This window comes from Agelaius tricolor, unplaced genomic scaffold (genome assembly GCF_023055355.1).
Source record: "Agelaius tricolor isolate 1412-34295 unplaced genomic scaffold, bAgeTri1.0.p SCAF_4, whole genome shotgun sequence".
NCBI lineage: Eukaryota > Metazoa > Chordata > Aves > Passeriformes > Icteridae > Agelaius > Agelaius tricolor.
In genome coordinates, this window is record NW_027269264.1 from 36,931,694 (window position 1) to 36,946,990 (window position 15,297).

The 15,297-nt window shown below is 38.9% G+C and overlaps 1 protein-coding gene across 6 annotated transcripts in view; it reads right to left on the minus strand.

Annotated features, from left to right (window-relative positions):
• MAST4 (microtubule associated serine/threonine kinase family member 4) overlaps window positions 1-15,297 on the minus strand; it is a 278,365-nt gene that overhangs the window by 174,305 nt on the left and 88,763 nt on the right. For 2 of the 6 annotated variants that reach the window (XM_071425294.1, XM_071425290.1), the window contains exon 1: window positions 6,044-6,097. The exons of the other annotated variants lie outside the window; for them this stretch is intronic. In XM_071425294.1, coding sequence (XP_071281395.1) covers window positions 6,044-6,082 — 39 coding nt within the window. In that variant the 5' untranslated portion in view covers window positions 6,083-6,097. Of the gene's footprint in view, window positions 1-6,043; window positions 6,098-15,297 lie in introns of those variants that run through there. 6 annotated transcript variants of the gene reach the window in all.

Genomic DNA, 15,297 nt, shown 5'->3' on the forward strand with positions numbered 1-15,297 from the left:
ATGAACCAGCATCACAATCAAAACTCACATCAAATTGAAAGGAAGCAACTTACAAAAGATTTGAAAAGAAAATACAGATAATTACTAGTTTCATTAGTTGTGACAAAGTAAGTAAAACCATTTGTCAAACCAAGGACATTTCATGGAACTTTATTTAAAAAATCCTGTTTCAATAAGCTACTGTCCTTCATGCAGCTATTATTCCTACTGTTACCAACAAAACAGGCGAAGAAAAAAATAAATTTAAAAAATCCATACAAGTAGATTTTGGAGATAAGCCAAATGACTCAGAAATGGGAGCTAACGAGTACACAGAGGATGCCAAAGCTGCTTGATTTTATGACCCTTAGAACACAACTGTGACCAGTTCAAATCATTAGAGACTCTACCACTGAGCTCACCAAAGGATTTGACACAAAGAAATGTTAAGTTTATGTTTCACCTTCTAAACCTAATACAAAACAGTCAGTCAGCTTTGTGACATATTGCAGACTTTATCAAGAAATGTTGCTACAATTATCAGAAGGCATTAGTAAGAAGTGTGATATGGACTACAGGCACCAAGTTTGGCCCCACGCCAAATATTTTAGCTCTGAATGCAGCATGGTGCTCTCTTTCCTTTTTTTGATATTGGACTCTGAAATAAAATGACCACAATATACAGAAAAGCAAAGACAGAGTGAGGGGGTGGTGGTGGGGGGGGGGGGGGGGGTGTTAATCTGAAAGATTAACCCTTTCAGAAAAGCTTTCACAGCTCAATAACAGCAAAATATGTCTGGCACAAAGTTTTTTAGAGGACCTGACAAACATAACAATGCATGAATGTCTGGAAAGTAGAGGTGAATAAACTGATGAAGAGATTGCGCACTCTATTAGGCCTGCACAAGTGACAGCTAAGAAGGAGAGGAAATATGTTCTTTATCTCAGTATCTCTTCTCTCAGAAGGTTGGTCTTTAGCTTTCTAATGGCAGCTATCACTGCCTATCACTATTTAAGCCAAGAAACCATCTATTCGAACTTTAGGTACCTCTTAGTACCTAAGATGCCCTGTTTTCTATAACAGTGTATAGAACGACTCAAAAATAAATATGGCTCTATCCAGAAAAAAAAAAAACCAAAAAAATTTAGGGTTTTTTTACATTTTACATCTATGTATGTTGCTCATGCAATGCACTCATAAAATGAAAGAGCAAGTATCACAATTTAAGTAGTTCTGAGTAGCTCAATTACTCCAAAATTTTTGAGGTTTTAGTAAATGTAGAAAAGTTTAGTTTGCAAGTGTGGCCCCTTTCAGGCAGGTCTGGGCACAACTACTAAGCAGGGCATTAATGCAGCATGCAGACACACAGCTATTCTCATACCACACTGGAAGTGTTACATCTGTCTGCCTCTTAACTGACTAATCTGAATCCACTGCAAACTGCAATTTTTGTTAGTTTGTTTCTTTTAAATCCTTCTCTGGTTCCATGCCCTCCACAAAATTTTTCTTACATACACACATTGAGAGGCAGAGGGATACATGAAACCTGATTCACAGTTACACAACTCATCTTTGATACTGTAAAACCATTTCCACTAATACAGAAACACCAGCAGAAACAATGGGTAAGGTCTCTCTTGGCTACAGAAGAACACTGACATATACGGTATTCAAACCAGTGCAAATTAAGAACCCTGCCAGAACCTCATCTGTAAGACTGACTTTTACATTCTTTTTTCTTCACTTTGCAAGAGACACCAGGCCAAATTCCAACTAATGATCTTCAACTTTTATCTTTCTTTTCCTCAGCAGAGCACCCAAACACAAACTGCATTTAGAAAAGAGATAGTTACGGCCTACCTCTTTCCTTTCCTCTCCTGTAGAGTGTGGCTTCCAAGATAACCCTTTTACTTCACACATCAATTTTCAGTATTTCAGAAAGAATTCTTTTCAGTAAACCTTCTTCTCCAAAGAAATATCACCTGCTTAGGAGTTGTGAGTAAGGCCATTTTTTCCATGAAGTTCTTTCCTTTCTTTCTGATTTCTCAGTAAAAGCATTTCCCATCGAGCCAATAAGCAAGCACTTAGAAAAGTCTGTAAGTATGACTTTTTGCAAAGGTCTCAACAATTTATGCACCACATTTCAAAACATCTATCTGCAAAAATAACTGTTTTCCTGTACTGAAGACAGAAGAAAGGAGTAGTCAAGGCTACATAATGACTGTGCCCCTTGCCATCCTTTCTAGAAACAAGTGGAATTGGTATAAATTGATTTTCTCAAATCCACAAAAATAGCAACTTTCTATTTACACCACATTTTCCTTTACATTGCCTATTTCCATTTCTACAGCAGTAAGTCTGAATTTTGTGATTAAATTATTTTTACTTCATACCCATTGCCCCCTCAAATCAATGCATGTATTAGATTTCCAAGTGGAATTTTCCATGTTGACTATAATCGTATCACTGCAAACAATGCAGTGCAGTCACCCTGAATTTAAAGAAGATTCCCTATGAAAATTTTCCAGCATTGAAAAACAAAAGTGTTTATATACCTAGAGAGAAGAAAAGAAATAAACACAGCATTTTCTTTGACATTTGAGAGGTTTCATGTACATCTGCTTTCTCTGCTGTTGGTCAATTTCTCTGCAAGTCTAATTAAAAAAGCTCATGTAATTACCCAAAGATTTACAAGACACTGTTTATGAACCACTTAAGGGAGAACTGAAATTAGCAAAAGGAAAAGTGAAGGTCCAAAGCATCTCTCTGACAAAGTGAAAGCTTAATCAGCACTGGAAGCATGACTGAAGCTGGCTGCTTCTGGCATTAAGGTTTCTCCCACATTCCCATATCCTTACAGATTCAGGGAAATATGTGCTACCTTTACCATCCATGTCTGGGTTCAGAGTCGTTAGTTTAAGGCAATAGGAAGTACACTACTTAGTCAAACAACTACAAACATAGGCTGTTAGCAGACTGCAACTAAGAATGTAATTAATAATGTGCAAGAAGTAATTAGCTGTTTTCACCTTTTTCAAATTTATTTGCAAGAAATTGTTATTTCAATCCATACTAAACTGCACTTTAAAATCTTAGAAGTTGAAAGAAATTATCAATTTTATCCTAATGTTTCGTACAAAAAAAGTGTTCTTTGCAATTAAATCTTCAGAATCTGCTCATTGAAAAGGAGCATATACTACAGATTCAGATGCCTTTATTCTTCTATGAATACAAATACACAGCTAGACACAAGAAAGAGGTTGCAGTAAGATTAAGTAGGTATGTGTACTCAGGTTGCAACCAATTAAAGGCTCCGTTTCTCTCAAAGCCTCAACAGAAAATCTTTTACATATCAAGCTGAAACAAGATTTATTCAAGTCTACATATTTACTTAAGTCTTGTATTTTGAGATTCAATTCAAGCTACTTCCTGGCTTTTTTTTAAACACAGCACGATGGTACAAGGCACTAAACACAACTACATCAGGTTCCCATCTAAAAGGAAATGGTTTGTGTGTCCTGTAAATCAAGCTTTGAAGCAAACTGTGTACAAAGAAAAAAGAAAACCAGCAGTTATACCAACTTCGCTTTTAATTTACTCATATGCTATTTATCATTGTATCCTCAGTTTAATTTAAATGCACCTTCACCTAAGAAAGCACACAGCTTTTAAGCAGATTTACCTGCTTTTAACATTTCTACTTCTAACCAAGAGAACTGACAAAGTTACATGAAGTTATCTGACCTTATATTGAAGACCACAGGTATTTCAGAACAGTCTTAACTCACAAAATTTCCTTTTCTTTTCCTCCATTGATTTTTGGGGGTCACTGTTTTGCTATTTGGAGGGGGAGGTGGGTGTTTTGTTGCGGGAGGCTTTGTCTGTTTGGGTTTGGTGTTTTTTCATTTTGAGGTTTTTGGGGTGTTTTGGGTTTTTTTTTATTCTCTTGGGGGTTTTTTGTTAATTTCTTTCAGAATATACTCAATAGTCTACATGAGAGTATCAATAACATATGAAAAAAGAAGAAGGGACAAAATACATGGATTAGTCCCACAGAAAACAATGAGTGGAGAGTTATTTAGGGTTGGTGTTTTCTTATGGTAAAAACATATACTATGACTATAAAATAACCAAGTCACTATTTTGGAATGTACTATAATATCAAAAGGTCAGCAAAGTAAACAACTCAGACACTTAATATTTATTAACAAAACTTAAAACAGCAGCTACACCCCTTGTCATATAACCTGCTTTCCAGCTCACAAGATCATCATACCAGTCTCTAGGCTAGTTGCATAAGCACAGATGAAGACAGAAACAAAGCAACAGAAGAACATAAGGAGAGCAAGAGGACAATATAAAGACAGATTCACTTTAATGGTTTAATGAATACAACTTAAGTGTAAACAGCATTTCTATCCCTCCGATCTTTTTCTAAATGACAATATGTCAATTTTAACACTTCTGACCACTGGCTGATTTTCTCCATTCTAGGACCAGGTGTTAAGGACAGTCATAAAGTACACATCTTCAAAAACTGCAGGTACTGCTAGTGTGAATAGGCCCCTCTGCTACTTGGTTTAGTCACTGTATAACTCTCAATACTCTTAGGTGACTGTAAATAGCTGTAAAATATTTTTGGTATTCATTCAAAATTGTTTTGTTAAAGTTACAGAAAATAAAATAAAAATAATATCTGCAGAACTCAACACATTTCTTTCACACAAAGGTTTAAGTTTTAACTTAATCAGACCAGACTGCAGTTCAATTCAAAAGGAAGAAATCCGGTTTACACTACTAAATGGATTAGAGCAGGTTTAAGAGAAGGAAATCCGGTTTCACTATGAAGATATACCTCTTGAAACTCTTATATCCTTTAAAAGCTGTCATCCGCGGTCTCAACCTGCAGCAGAGATTCTCCCCCCTACTTGGCTATCAATGACAGAAAATATTTAAGATATAAGGACTGACTAAATTAACTTTTTAATGAAAATTACTTTCCGCAGGCAAGTGTTATCGTACAAAAAGTTAAAGAAAAGTTATTGGATTCTTTAAAAGGCCCAAGAGAATTTGAGGACTTCCATATCCTACATAACAACATGCTAGAGATTCGACTTGTACGCCTCTATCTAACAAAAACTGTCGCACTGGATCAGCACCAAGTTGAAAGCACTGATCAAAAACGGCGTCTTACTAAAAAGTTCAGAACTGTGCAAGTTCAGTGCATGTTAAACGTTTTATGGGGGTTTATATTACTTAAGAATAACGATCCCAAATGTATGGAGACTTTCCTTTTCACCCTCCTCCCATTGAAATTGCAGATGTGGAGGAAAACAAAAGAAAGGAAGTACATTCATCACTGAGAGCTACTTGAGAAAAGGGGCTTTCTGAACAATGGGCCGTAATGATGTAGTTTGAGGTGGTGCTCCATTTTGGTGAAACATTAAAAAAGTAACTACACCGTCTATTCGCCTCCAGTCACATATTCTTTATTAATACACTTTCTGCCAATAGATATATAACTGCACACATTTTAATTATTTGAGCGGCTTATGCACTATCCTAGAAGGATATACGCTTCGAGTCTTGGCTTCAAACAACATACGGTACCAACACTGTGTCATAACCCTCGCTCTATTTGGGATACGGGTTTTTCTAGAGTTAAGGGACGCCAGCAGAAAAGTCAGCCCAAAGCCGCCCGGGAAAGGAAGACGCGCCCGCTCCGCCGTTCAACAAAGTGCGCCGCAGCCGCCCGGAGCGCCGAGCCCCGCCAAACTTTCACCCCCCCCCCGGTAATGCCCGTCCACTGCCCGGCCCGGAGCGCGGCTGGCGGGGAGAACCACACCGCCGCCGCCACCGCCGCTCTCGGCTCCTCGGGAAGCGCCCGGGCACGGGCTGCACCGCCGGCTCCGCGGACGAGCCCGCCGCCCGCCCCCAGCAGCCCGGCGGCCGCCGCCGCCCGCCCACAGGTGTCCCCCCGCCGGCACCGCGCCCCGCCGCAGGTGAGGAGGGCAACTTCCCAACTGCGGGGAGCGCGCACCGCCCCGCCGCGCCCCGCCCCACCTGCAGCCCGCGCCTCCGCAGGATGCCCGGCTCGTCCATGCCGGCGCTCCGCCGCCCTCACGCCGCGCGGCGCCGCCTGGCCATGCCGGACCGCCCGGAGCCCGCTCCGCATCCCCGCAGCTGCCGAGCGCTGACATCACGCCCGCGCCGATTGGCGCCGCCGCCGCACGTGACCGCGCGAGGTGCGCGCCCGGCAACTTCGGGGCGCAGTCCGGGGCCGCTCCGCAGCGCCCGCGCCGCGCCCGCGGCCGCTCGGGCACCCCCGAGCCACGGAGAACGAGCTTCCCTTTCCTTGCAGGCTGGAACGGCAGCAGGGCTATAACGGCACCGTGTGAGAAGCCGCGCCCCACTGGATTCCCAAGTGCGGCTGCGGAGAACCCGCGGAGAGAGGACGGATTGTCTCAGGGGTGCAGGCACCGCGGCCAGCAGGTCCGGCTGTGACCTTGGGCTTGTCGCCCGAGGGCCTCTCATCAGCTCAGCTGACCCGACTAGTGCAAGAAAAACTCGTCTCCGTCAAAAACTAGGTGCTAGATCCTTAAAGGTTATGTCTGAAAGCACAGATTTTAAGGCGCAGATTTTAAGGCAGTGGGAGTTTTCATATTTGCCAAGCTGCTGGTTAAACAGATCACTGATTTATTTTTTTTTCCCCCCAAAGGCTGTCACCATACTATTAGCTATTCATCCATTAACACTCTAAGATGAGGCTACGACAATCACACCCTTAAATCTAGTATGAAAAAGAAATATTGATTTCCTGTCATATTGCATCATTTTGAGAAGTAGTCCATGTACATTCCATAGTAGTAAAACCTGCCAGGAGCAAAGGCATTTAGAACAAAAAAAAATGAAGGACTGCTGAAAGGATAACGCTGAGCAGTAAAAGCTTATCTGAAGAACAGCAAAAGAAAAGGCTGCTGTATCCCTGCCCCCAACCCTCAACTCTTCTTCATACAACTGAAATGCATTATTGTTTTACACTTATTACAATTAAAAAATATATAACTTCTGCTATTAAGCTACATTTCTCTGTATCATTCTAAAAAGCAGTCAATTTTTATCTAAGTTACACAGTGACATTAACTGAACATGTTTCTTCTTCCCTGTCCCTAACTGAACATGTTTCTTCTTCCCTGTCCCTCCATGTCTCCAGCTCCAAGTGCATCCATCATATTTGGTCAATGGCTTAAAACTCAGCTGCCACAGATTTCAGTTACAGGCTTAGAACAGTACTTTAGTTAAGAAACGAGATACTCATACTGACCAAAACTCCGGTTCCACAAGAGGGAGACAAGGAAACTCAAACACACTGATAGATTTACAAATCTGTAGGCCAGAAGGGGATATGCAACCATCCTGCCTTCCTCTGTAAAAAATGCTACTCATCCATCCTGAATTCATTTTTCAAGAGTAGTATCTCTTTAAGCAGCATGCTGACCCTAGTGAAAACTTTTTTGCTTTACAGAATCAAACTGAAAAGTGACTAGATCCCCTCACCTGCTTGAAACAGAGGGGAAAAAATGTTACATTATCTCCCGTGGATTCCACCCAATATTCCTGTTTACCCTTTTCCATTTCAAAATATCATCTTCCTTCTTTTTATAACACTTTAAAACTTTGTCCAAATCATTTGCATCCATGCTGTCCTCACATAGGATCTGTTCTGTGTTTCTGTTTCCAAAAACGACACCGGCAAATGAATGAAAATCTAAATGCTGTTGCATGCTTCCAGTAAGGGTGGCAAAAATTAATTAACCAAAGACTGTGAAGTTTCAAGGATGAGAGGCAAAATCTTACCATTTGTCTCTCATGGCACACTGCAAGTTTCAGCTGCAAGGTTGTTTGCATTTTTACACCCAATCTTTATTCATATTGCACAAGTTTTATTTTAATCACTGAAATATAAAATCTCTCAATGCTCAATTTATCAGTTCCTTTAAAGTTAAGTAATACTGAAGTACTGAAGCCATCATTTCAGCCTAACTGTGTATTTAACTGTGTATGTATGAATTAAAAGTACCCCATACCATCTAGCTCAGAGGTCAGTACTGGCACAACAGCATAAGAAAGTCATACGATCAAGTAATGTCTCACTGACAGGCACAGATGCAAAAAGTCCACAACCTAACAAAACCCCTCAAGTATCACTGAAGCTATAATTTCATAGCAGAACAATTTACAGAAAGTGTTATAGGCAGACAAAGAGCACAGATGTGCATGCATGAAGAAACTACCCAACTACAGAGTGCAAGTGTAACATGTTTTGCAATATGCTGAAGGTCATTGGTATAGCTGCCTAAGTAATACTGGAAGGCAGAAGAATGAAACAAAGAGAAGACTGCCTTCTAGTGAAAGATGAGATAAATCCCAAATAGAAGAGTATAAAACTATCTTTCAGTGAGAAGTGCATTCACTATCAATTCTAGAAGTGGCATTTTCCTAGGCTTGTGCTGCATTTTATAAAGGTGTACTGGAAGGAACTGAAAAGTAGATGTTTGCTCACAAGAAGGAAAGCATCCACTGAATTTTCTCACAATTTATAAATATCTTTAGTTATTGCCAAAAGTGCATTTTCATGTTTAAAAATGCATATAGCACAGTTTTTTCTGGAGGCTTTCATTATTTTCAGACTATTATTTCAGTTATATTCACCATCAAAACCTTGGCAGATAAGACTGTGGTATATAAGAATTTGTGTTTTACAAGAAAAATCCATGCTGTTTGAAATGTTTTAATATAATTATCCTAATATTTATATATACGAAATACAGCAAAATACCTCACATATTCTTTCACATCACTTGTAGCAGAAAGGCACAATTCAGTTGTACATCCACCACAAAATAAAATGCAAACAGTGAATGAAAAAAACTTTTTTCCTTCCCCCCATCAGGGAAGGCAAAATCATTTTAGGACAACAGTAATGAACCTCCAATTTTGCCAAAAATTTTCCTCCCCTATAAATGAAGCATTTGACCTGATTAAATGTGAAGGATGTTTCAGAATTAATTTAGACACATACTCCTAAGCCCATGTTTATTTAAAGCTGCAAAGAAACATGGTAGAAGATAGTTTTTGGGACAATTACATAAATCTAGTAAGTTTTTATCTTCATTCAACTGCCATTTTTTTGCATTAATCATAAAGCTTCACTTTAAAAATAATACTGATTGACAAAACAAGAAAATTTAGAAATCGCTGTAATTACTGAAATCAGCCAATCAACCAGATAAAACCTAAGCATGCAAAACTATATATGAATATGTAACTAGAGTTTTACAATGCAGATTTAATTTAAATTTAATTTTATGCATACACATATCCCATGTGTGGCTGCCACTCTCATACTACACATGGTGGTAGCATATGATAAATCATATTAATTATGCACCATGAAAAAACTCATTTGTACTCTGCCCCTAAATCTATCTCTGTCAGGGCTATTTCCTATACCTTAAATATTATACAGCATCCAGTCACCATCACTGAGTTTTAAAAATAATTATTTTCTTCCTAAATGTGAGAATTCATATGCTTAGAATAGATAACAAGCAATGAAATAATTGCCTTATATTCTGATAACCTGCTACCCAAAATAACAGGAACTTTTTTCCAGCACAGGTAAAAAGGGAGCTTTTTATCATATTTTTGTCCACTGATAAGCTATTCAACTAACTTACTAGAAAAATTAAAGTATTTCAACCGCCATAATTTCACAAGTCAAGGTAAGGGAACTACAACTACAGATACCTGGAAGTGATTAACATTAATTCTTATGCAGCCTTTTTCTAAGCACATTAGAGATGAGAGAACTATTAGAGTATACCATAGCATGTTCCCTTGGATGTTATAGTTACAATGGGTTTGAAACAAACTCCTGCAAACACTGCTTTTGTGGTTTTGAATGGAGAGCAGCCCCACAGTAATGGACCTGGGGGCCCTGGTCCATGGCAAGCTGAACATGAGCCAGCAGTGCCCTGGCAGCCAGGAGGGCCACCCGTGTCCTGTGGGGCATCAGGGACAGCATCACCAGCCAGGCAAGGGAGGGGATTGTCCTGCTCTGCTCTGCACTGGGGCAGCCTCACCTCCAGTGCTGGGGGCAGCTCTGGGTGCTCCAGTGTAAGAAGGACAGAATGCCACTAGAGAGTGTCCAAAGGACAGTAACAAAGATGGTGAAGAGTCTGGAGGGAAAGCCAGAGCAGCTGAGGTCACTTGGTCTGTTCAGCCTGAATGAGACTGAGGAGAGAGTCTACCATGTCCTCACAAGAGGAAGCAGAGGGAAAAGTACCAATCTCTTCAGTCTCAAGACCAGTGACAGGACTTGAGGGAAAGGCATGAAGCTGTCAGGGAGGGTTTAGGATGGATATTAGAAAAAGTTTCTTCACCCAGAGGGTGGCTAGGCACTGAACAGTATCCCCAGGAAAGTGGTCACAGCACCAGCCTGACAGAGTTTGGACAATGCACTCAGGCACATGGTGTGACTCTTGGACTGTTCTGCACAAGATCAGGAGTTGGATTCAATTACCCTTGTGTGTCCCTTCCTAGCCACGTTATTCTGTGCTTCTGTAGTAGTTTAAAGAATAAACTGTCAAGGGAAGACAACATTACAGTTCCATAAAGGAGCTCAAGTTTATTTTTCTGAATGGTCATAAAAAAAATTGAGCCACTTTTGTGTTCCATAATCATACTCTGCATATGATTAAGCAATAATCTAGATAACATTCCTGTTCTGTAGTATTCTGAAAACAGTTTCAGTTCCTAAAGGAATTTTACACTGAGTATTTTACACTGAATTTTAAACACCTTATGCAGACACAGTACATTTTTTTTCTATTACACACACAAAAAAAAATCTCTAAAAGCATCACCCAGAAGTTTTCAACCGTCCCATACATATATATCCACACCAAACCATCCATACTGTCACTCCACAATGCTTTGGGGAAAAGGGATTTCATTAGAATCTTAATGGATACCAGATCATCAGCACAGGATGTCACAGAAGCATGAAAGCAAAATCCATGTGTGGTGCTGGGAGATGGGAGATGAACATATATTTTTTTAAATCGATCTGATAGAAGAGAAACAAAAGGGAGGTGAAACAAAATGAAGATTACCTTTAAAGAATTTTATGCAGATCAACATCTAGCCATCTTAATTAAGTCAAAGGATTATAGTGTCACTCTGTACGTCTACACAACCCATGAGTTTTCTTTAATGCAATGTTTTTAATGTTATCTGAGGAGAAAAGGGTTATGGAAACAATTCTATCCATCTGCTCTTGTTCCTTCAAGTTTTGGAAGTTTTGTTATCTGTGAACTGTCACTAAAATTGGCTACAGCACCAGAAGTGAGACATTTAATCAAAATTAGCAGCAAAAATTGACAGACCAACACTTAACACTGTCACCAAGACAAGCAATGCTGAAATCCACCCGAAGCCACAGATACCTTCTCAGTCTGTACATCTAAACTAGAAAACAGAACTGTAGCTCTGCCATTTATTTTTCAAGAATTTTCTCATACAACTACAGGAAAAGTTGTTGTCTCAGTATTAACAGGATTTAAGATATTCAGTCAGTGCAGGAATATAGGCCAGCTTTATCACAAACTACTTGAATGGGGTAAAGAAAATCCATCATTCAGTTTTCATGATTTATTTTCCAATACTTTATTTACCCATAGAAGCTATACAATAATATCATATGAAGTTGCACATTGCTTTAAGAAATTGAGAAAGCAATTCTCACACTTAAGAATGTTAGGAGGTAAAGTTGCCATGCCTAAATTTGAGATTGATAAAGCCAATTTATTAATAATTAGTAACATACATTGAAATTCTGAGAAACTAATGAATTTAACAGAATCAAGTTACATCCCCAACATCACAATCAACTCTAACAAGGCTCAGTAATTCATATACAATTTTAGACACTGTGAGCAATACATATTTTGACTATTTAAAGTTGAAAGGTTACACTATTTAATCTATACAGCCATTTTTGCTCCTGTATACATTTGCCTAATGTTCCTTCTGAGGGCCTATAAAAAGTAAAAAATAAATGCTCCATGTGAAACCAACAGCTCCCTTTCAGGGTGCAACATGTTAACCCACTACTTCCTAGAAGAAAACAGACATGCTCCACCAGCCAAATGTTTTCAAGGCACCTCTGAGTCCCCAGCTACAGCACTGAGAAGGCATTGCTGACCTGACAATAAAACCACAAGTTCTCACCAGTTTTTTCCTCTATCCTCCTTCAGTATTACAATCCTACCCACACACACAAAGTGCATTATTCCATTTACATCTCTTCTGTACTTCAGAAGTAAAGACATTTGGGCAATAATCACTGCATGGATTGAAAGAGCACCATTTAATTTGTGTTCCACTTCAACACATTACACAAACACACATTCAGGTAAGCCAGGCTGGCTTCCTGAGTGTCCAAGATGCACCCCAATTACCAGGCTCATGTCTCCATTAATAGACAGTTCATTATTCTCACTGTATATTACTAAGGATACATATCACAAGCAGGGAAAAATTCAAGATTCTTCAGTTAGCAAGACACTAATTCTCTTTTTCTAGAGCTGATAAACCTACACAACTTGCAAGCCACAGCAGATGTGCGCAACAATTTATTACTTTTAAGGAAGTAGGTTTGACTGCTGCTGTTTCTTAATAAAAGAAAACATTACTGATTCTGTTACTTGTATTTTAAGGTTCTTGAAAATAAAGTACTTTATCCCATGAAAGCAGGTGTGCCTTGCCAACATTCCCCATTACACATGCAGGAATGGACACGTTCCATGGAGAGCGGGTACACACCGTGTCCTCTGCCACCTGCCGGACAAAATCCTCCTTGCACCAACTTGCTCTGGGCTCACTCACTCAGAGGGGCTGATTTGTTACCTCATGTAATCAATCCCTCATGAAAATATTACAAGAAAAATAACCTTTGCAGAAGAAAACCAATTTTTCAAACAAGTTACTGAAAGAAGTTAATCAATTCCTCTTTCAGTGACAGAACATATACAAGAAGACAGTTCACAACAGACATGCCAGCTTCATCCATTTTGCCTCTTCCATCAAATACTGTATTTCTTACTCCATCAAAAAGCATAGCTAGATTGTTAATTTTAAAAAGGCAGTCAGCCCTCCAATTCTCTATAACTTCCATAATTACACAATAACATAAAAGAAATTTCTTTCTGAAAAGACAAGCACATCATGAGTACAGTTTGGGTATTCATGGGTACTCATCTCTCGTGGGTCTCCTTTCAGCAAGAACTGAAATACACATATAATGTTCTCTCTTTTTTTCAAAAATTGCTGAACTATTTGTCTCAGTATCTCCCCAAAAAAAAACTAACATCAAACATACAGAAGCTATGCCATTTTTAATCTTAGAATTTGAAGTGCCACACATATAGCTATGTTTTCAGAGAATAAAAACCCCTCTGAGCTGAGCCTTTTCTAACAATCAGCTCAGTGGAATATTTCACATTCTGTAAATGGAAAAGGAAACAAATTCTTAAAAAAAAACTCACGGCAAAACAGTAATAGCAACTACATTCATAATAATACCTGTAAGACACTCAGAAGTTTGATTCTCAAGTGAAATCAGTAGTTGGCAAGTTCCACTCCAACCAAAATTATCAAACTTTGGCAAGGTGTCAGTTCTTGTTCTGAGATCACTCTGAACAATGATGCATCTAGTCTCCTTTATTTTGATGTCCCTTTTTCATTTTTACAAGTATTTAATCTCAACACTTGTAAAAATGCAGCATTTTCTCAATGAGATAATATATTGATGTACTTTCTCTTAAGGACACATAATTTTTCTTAGTGTGCTTTGGCTGTTTCTTCCACTATAAGATTCAATACTTTCCACTATACATGGTCCAGCTGCTTCACAAAAACACTCTCCTTCATTAGAGAGCAATAGTTAGGCTTTTCAACATTCAAATTAATTCAGAAAATAGTTTATGTTGCTGAAGTCTTGACTCCCTATGGACAGAAGTTCCATTACAAATCAGCAAAGTAAGGGAGTCTGGAATAAAAGGGAATTTCTCCTAATGATCACTAGTTGCAATCCCATATTTAATAGGCAGAGGACATATAACAAGCATACCAAAAAGATTTATTCACAGTTACAACTTTCTGGGAAAGCAACTTCATGCTAGGAATGTTTGTTCAGGATATGCTCTTACTGGAAAGAAAAATTTTTATGAGAATAATGAAATACACTGAGATCCAACTTCACTGTAGGCTAGTTCTCGTACTTAATTTGATTTTTTCTCCCTCATTTACAGCAGGCAATCTCATAATTCAGCTTCGTTTCTTACCACCTTCATCCTCTCTCAAATAGACAACTCAACAGACAGCAAAAGGAATCTGTGTTCAGCCAAGTATATATTACTTTAAAATTATTCCATGCTTACAAAGCCAACCATCATTTCTGAGTTTAACTGACCAAATACGAAGTATCTTCCATAATTGCAGCTATTTCACAATGATCAAGAGGTTAAATGTATCCATGAGAGAGCAGCAGTTAACCAATCTCCTGCTGATTATTGTATATTTTACTCAAGTGACATCGGGTCAACTTGAGCACTTACCTAGTTTCTTAATCTCCACAACACCATGAAAGAACATTCTTAATAGACGCAATGATCTTACTGTACTATTGCTTTATTAAAAATCTGATTAAATTGGATAGAGACATATGCACCACAATTGGGCATACTGTGATAAAAGGAAAAAGAACCCCAAACAATACTTTCTAGTTTTACTGAGGTGACAACATATTTCATGCTAAAAACCTTCAGACTATTGTGGCAGGGTATAGAAGAGGTAGCCAACACAGTGACTGCATCACACCAGTGAAGCCAGAACAATTAAATCACCATTTACCAGAACAAGGGAGAGACTGCAAGAACACTAACAGGTAAGGTGTGGTAAAAAATACCAAAGTCCACATTCCCATCTGCCTCCACAGGACAAAAGTGCATTTTACAGTAGCACATCTGGTTTCACATGAATGTACAAGAAAGTCTGACTAAAAACCAGAGTTACAAATACCCAGCAGCATGTGTCAAAGCCAACTGTTTTGGTCAACCCACTTAAAGTTTCAGGTCAGTAAAACAGCAGTTGCTGTTAAACCTAAAACTGTAAGAGATCAAAAGTAGCAATGCACCATCCAACACAAAAGTACTCTGTTGTGTGTTCAGAAAAATTCTTGCTAGATACCTTTG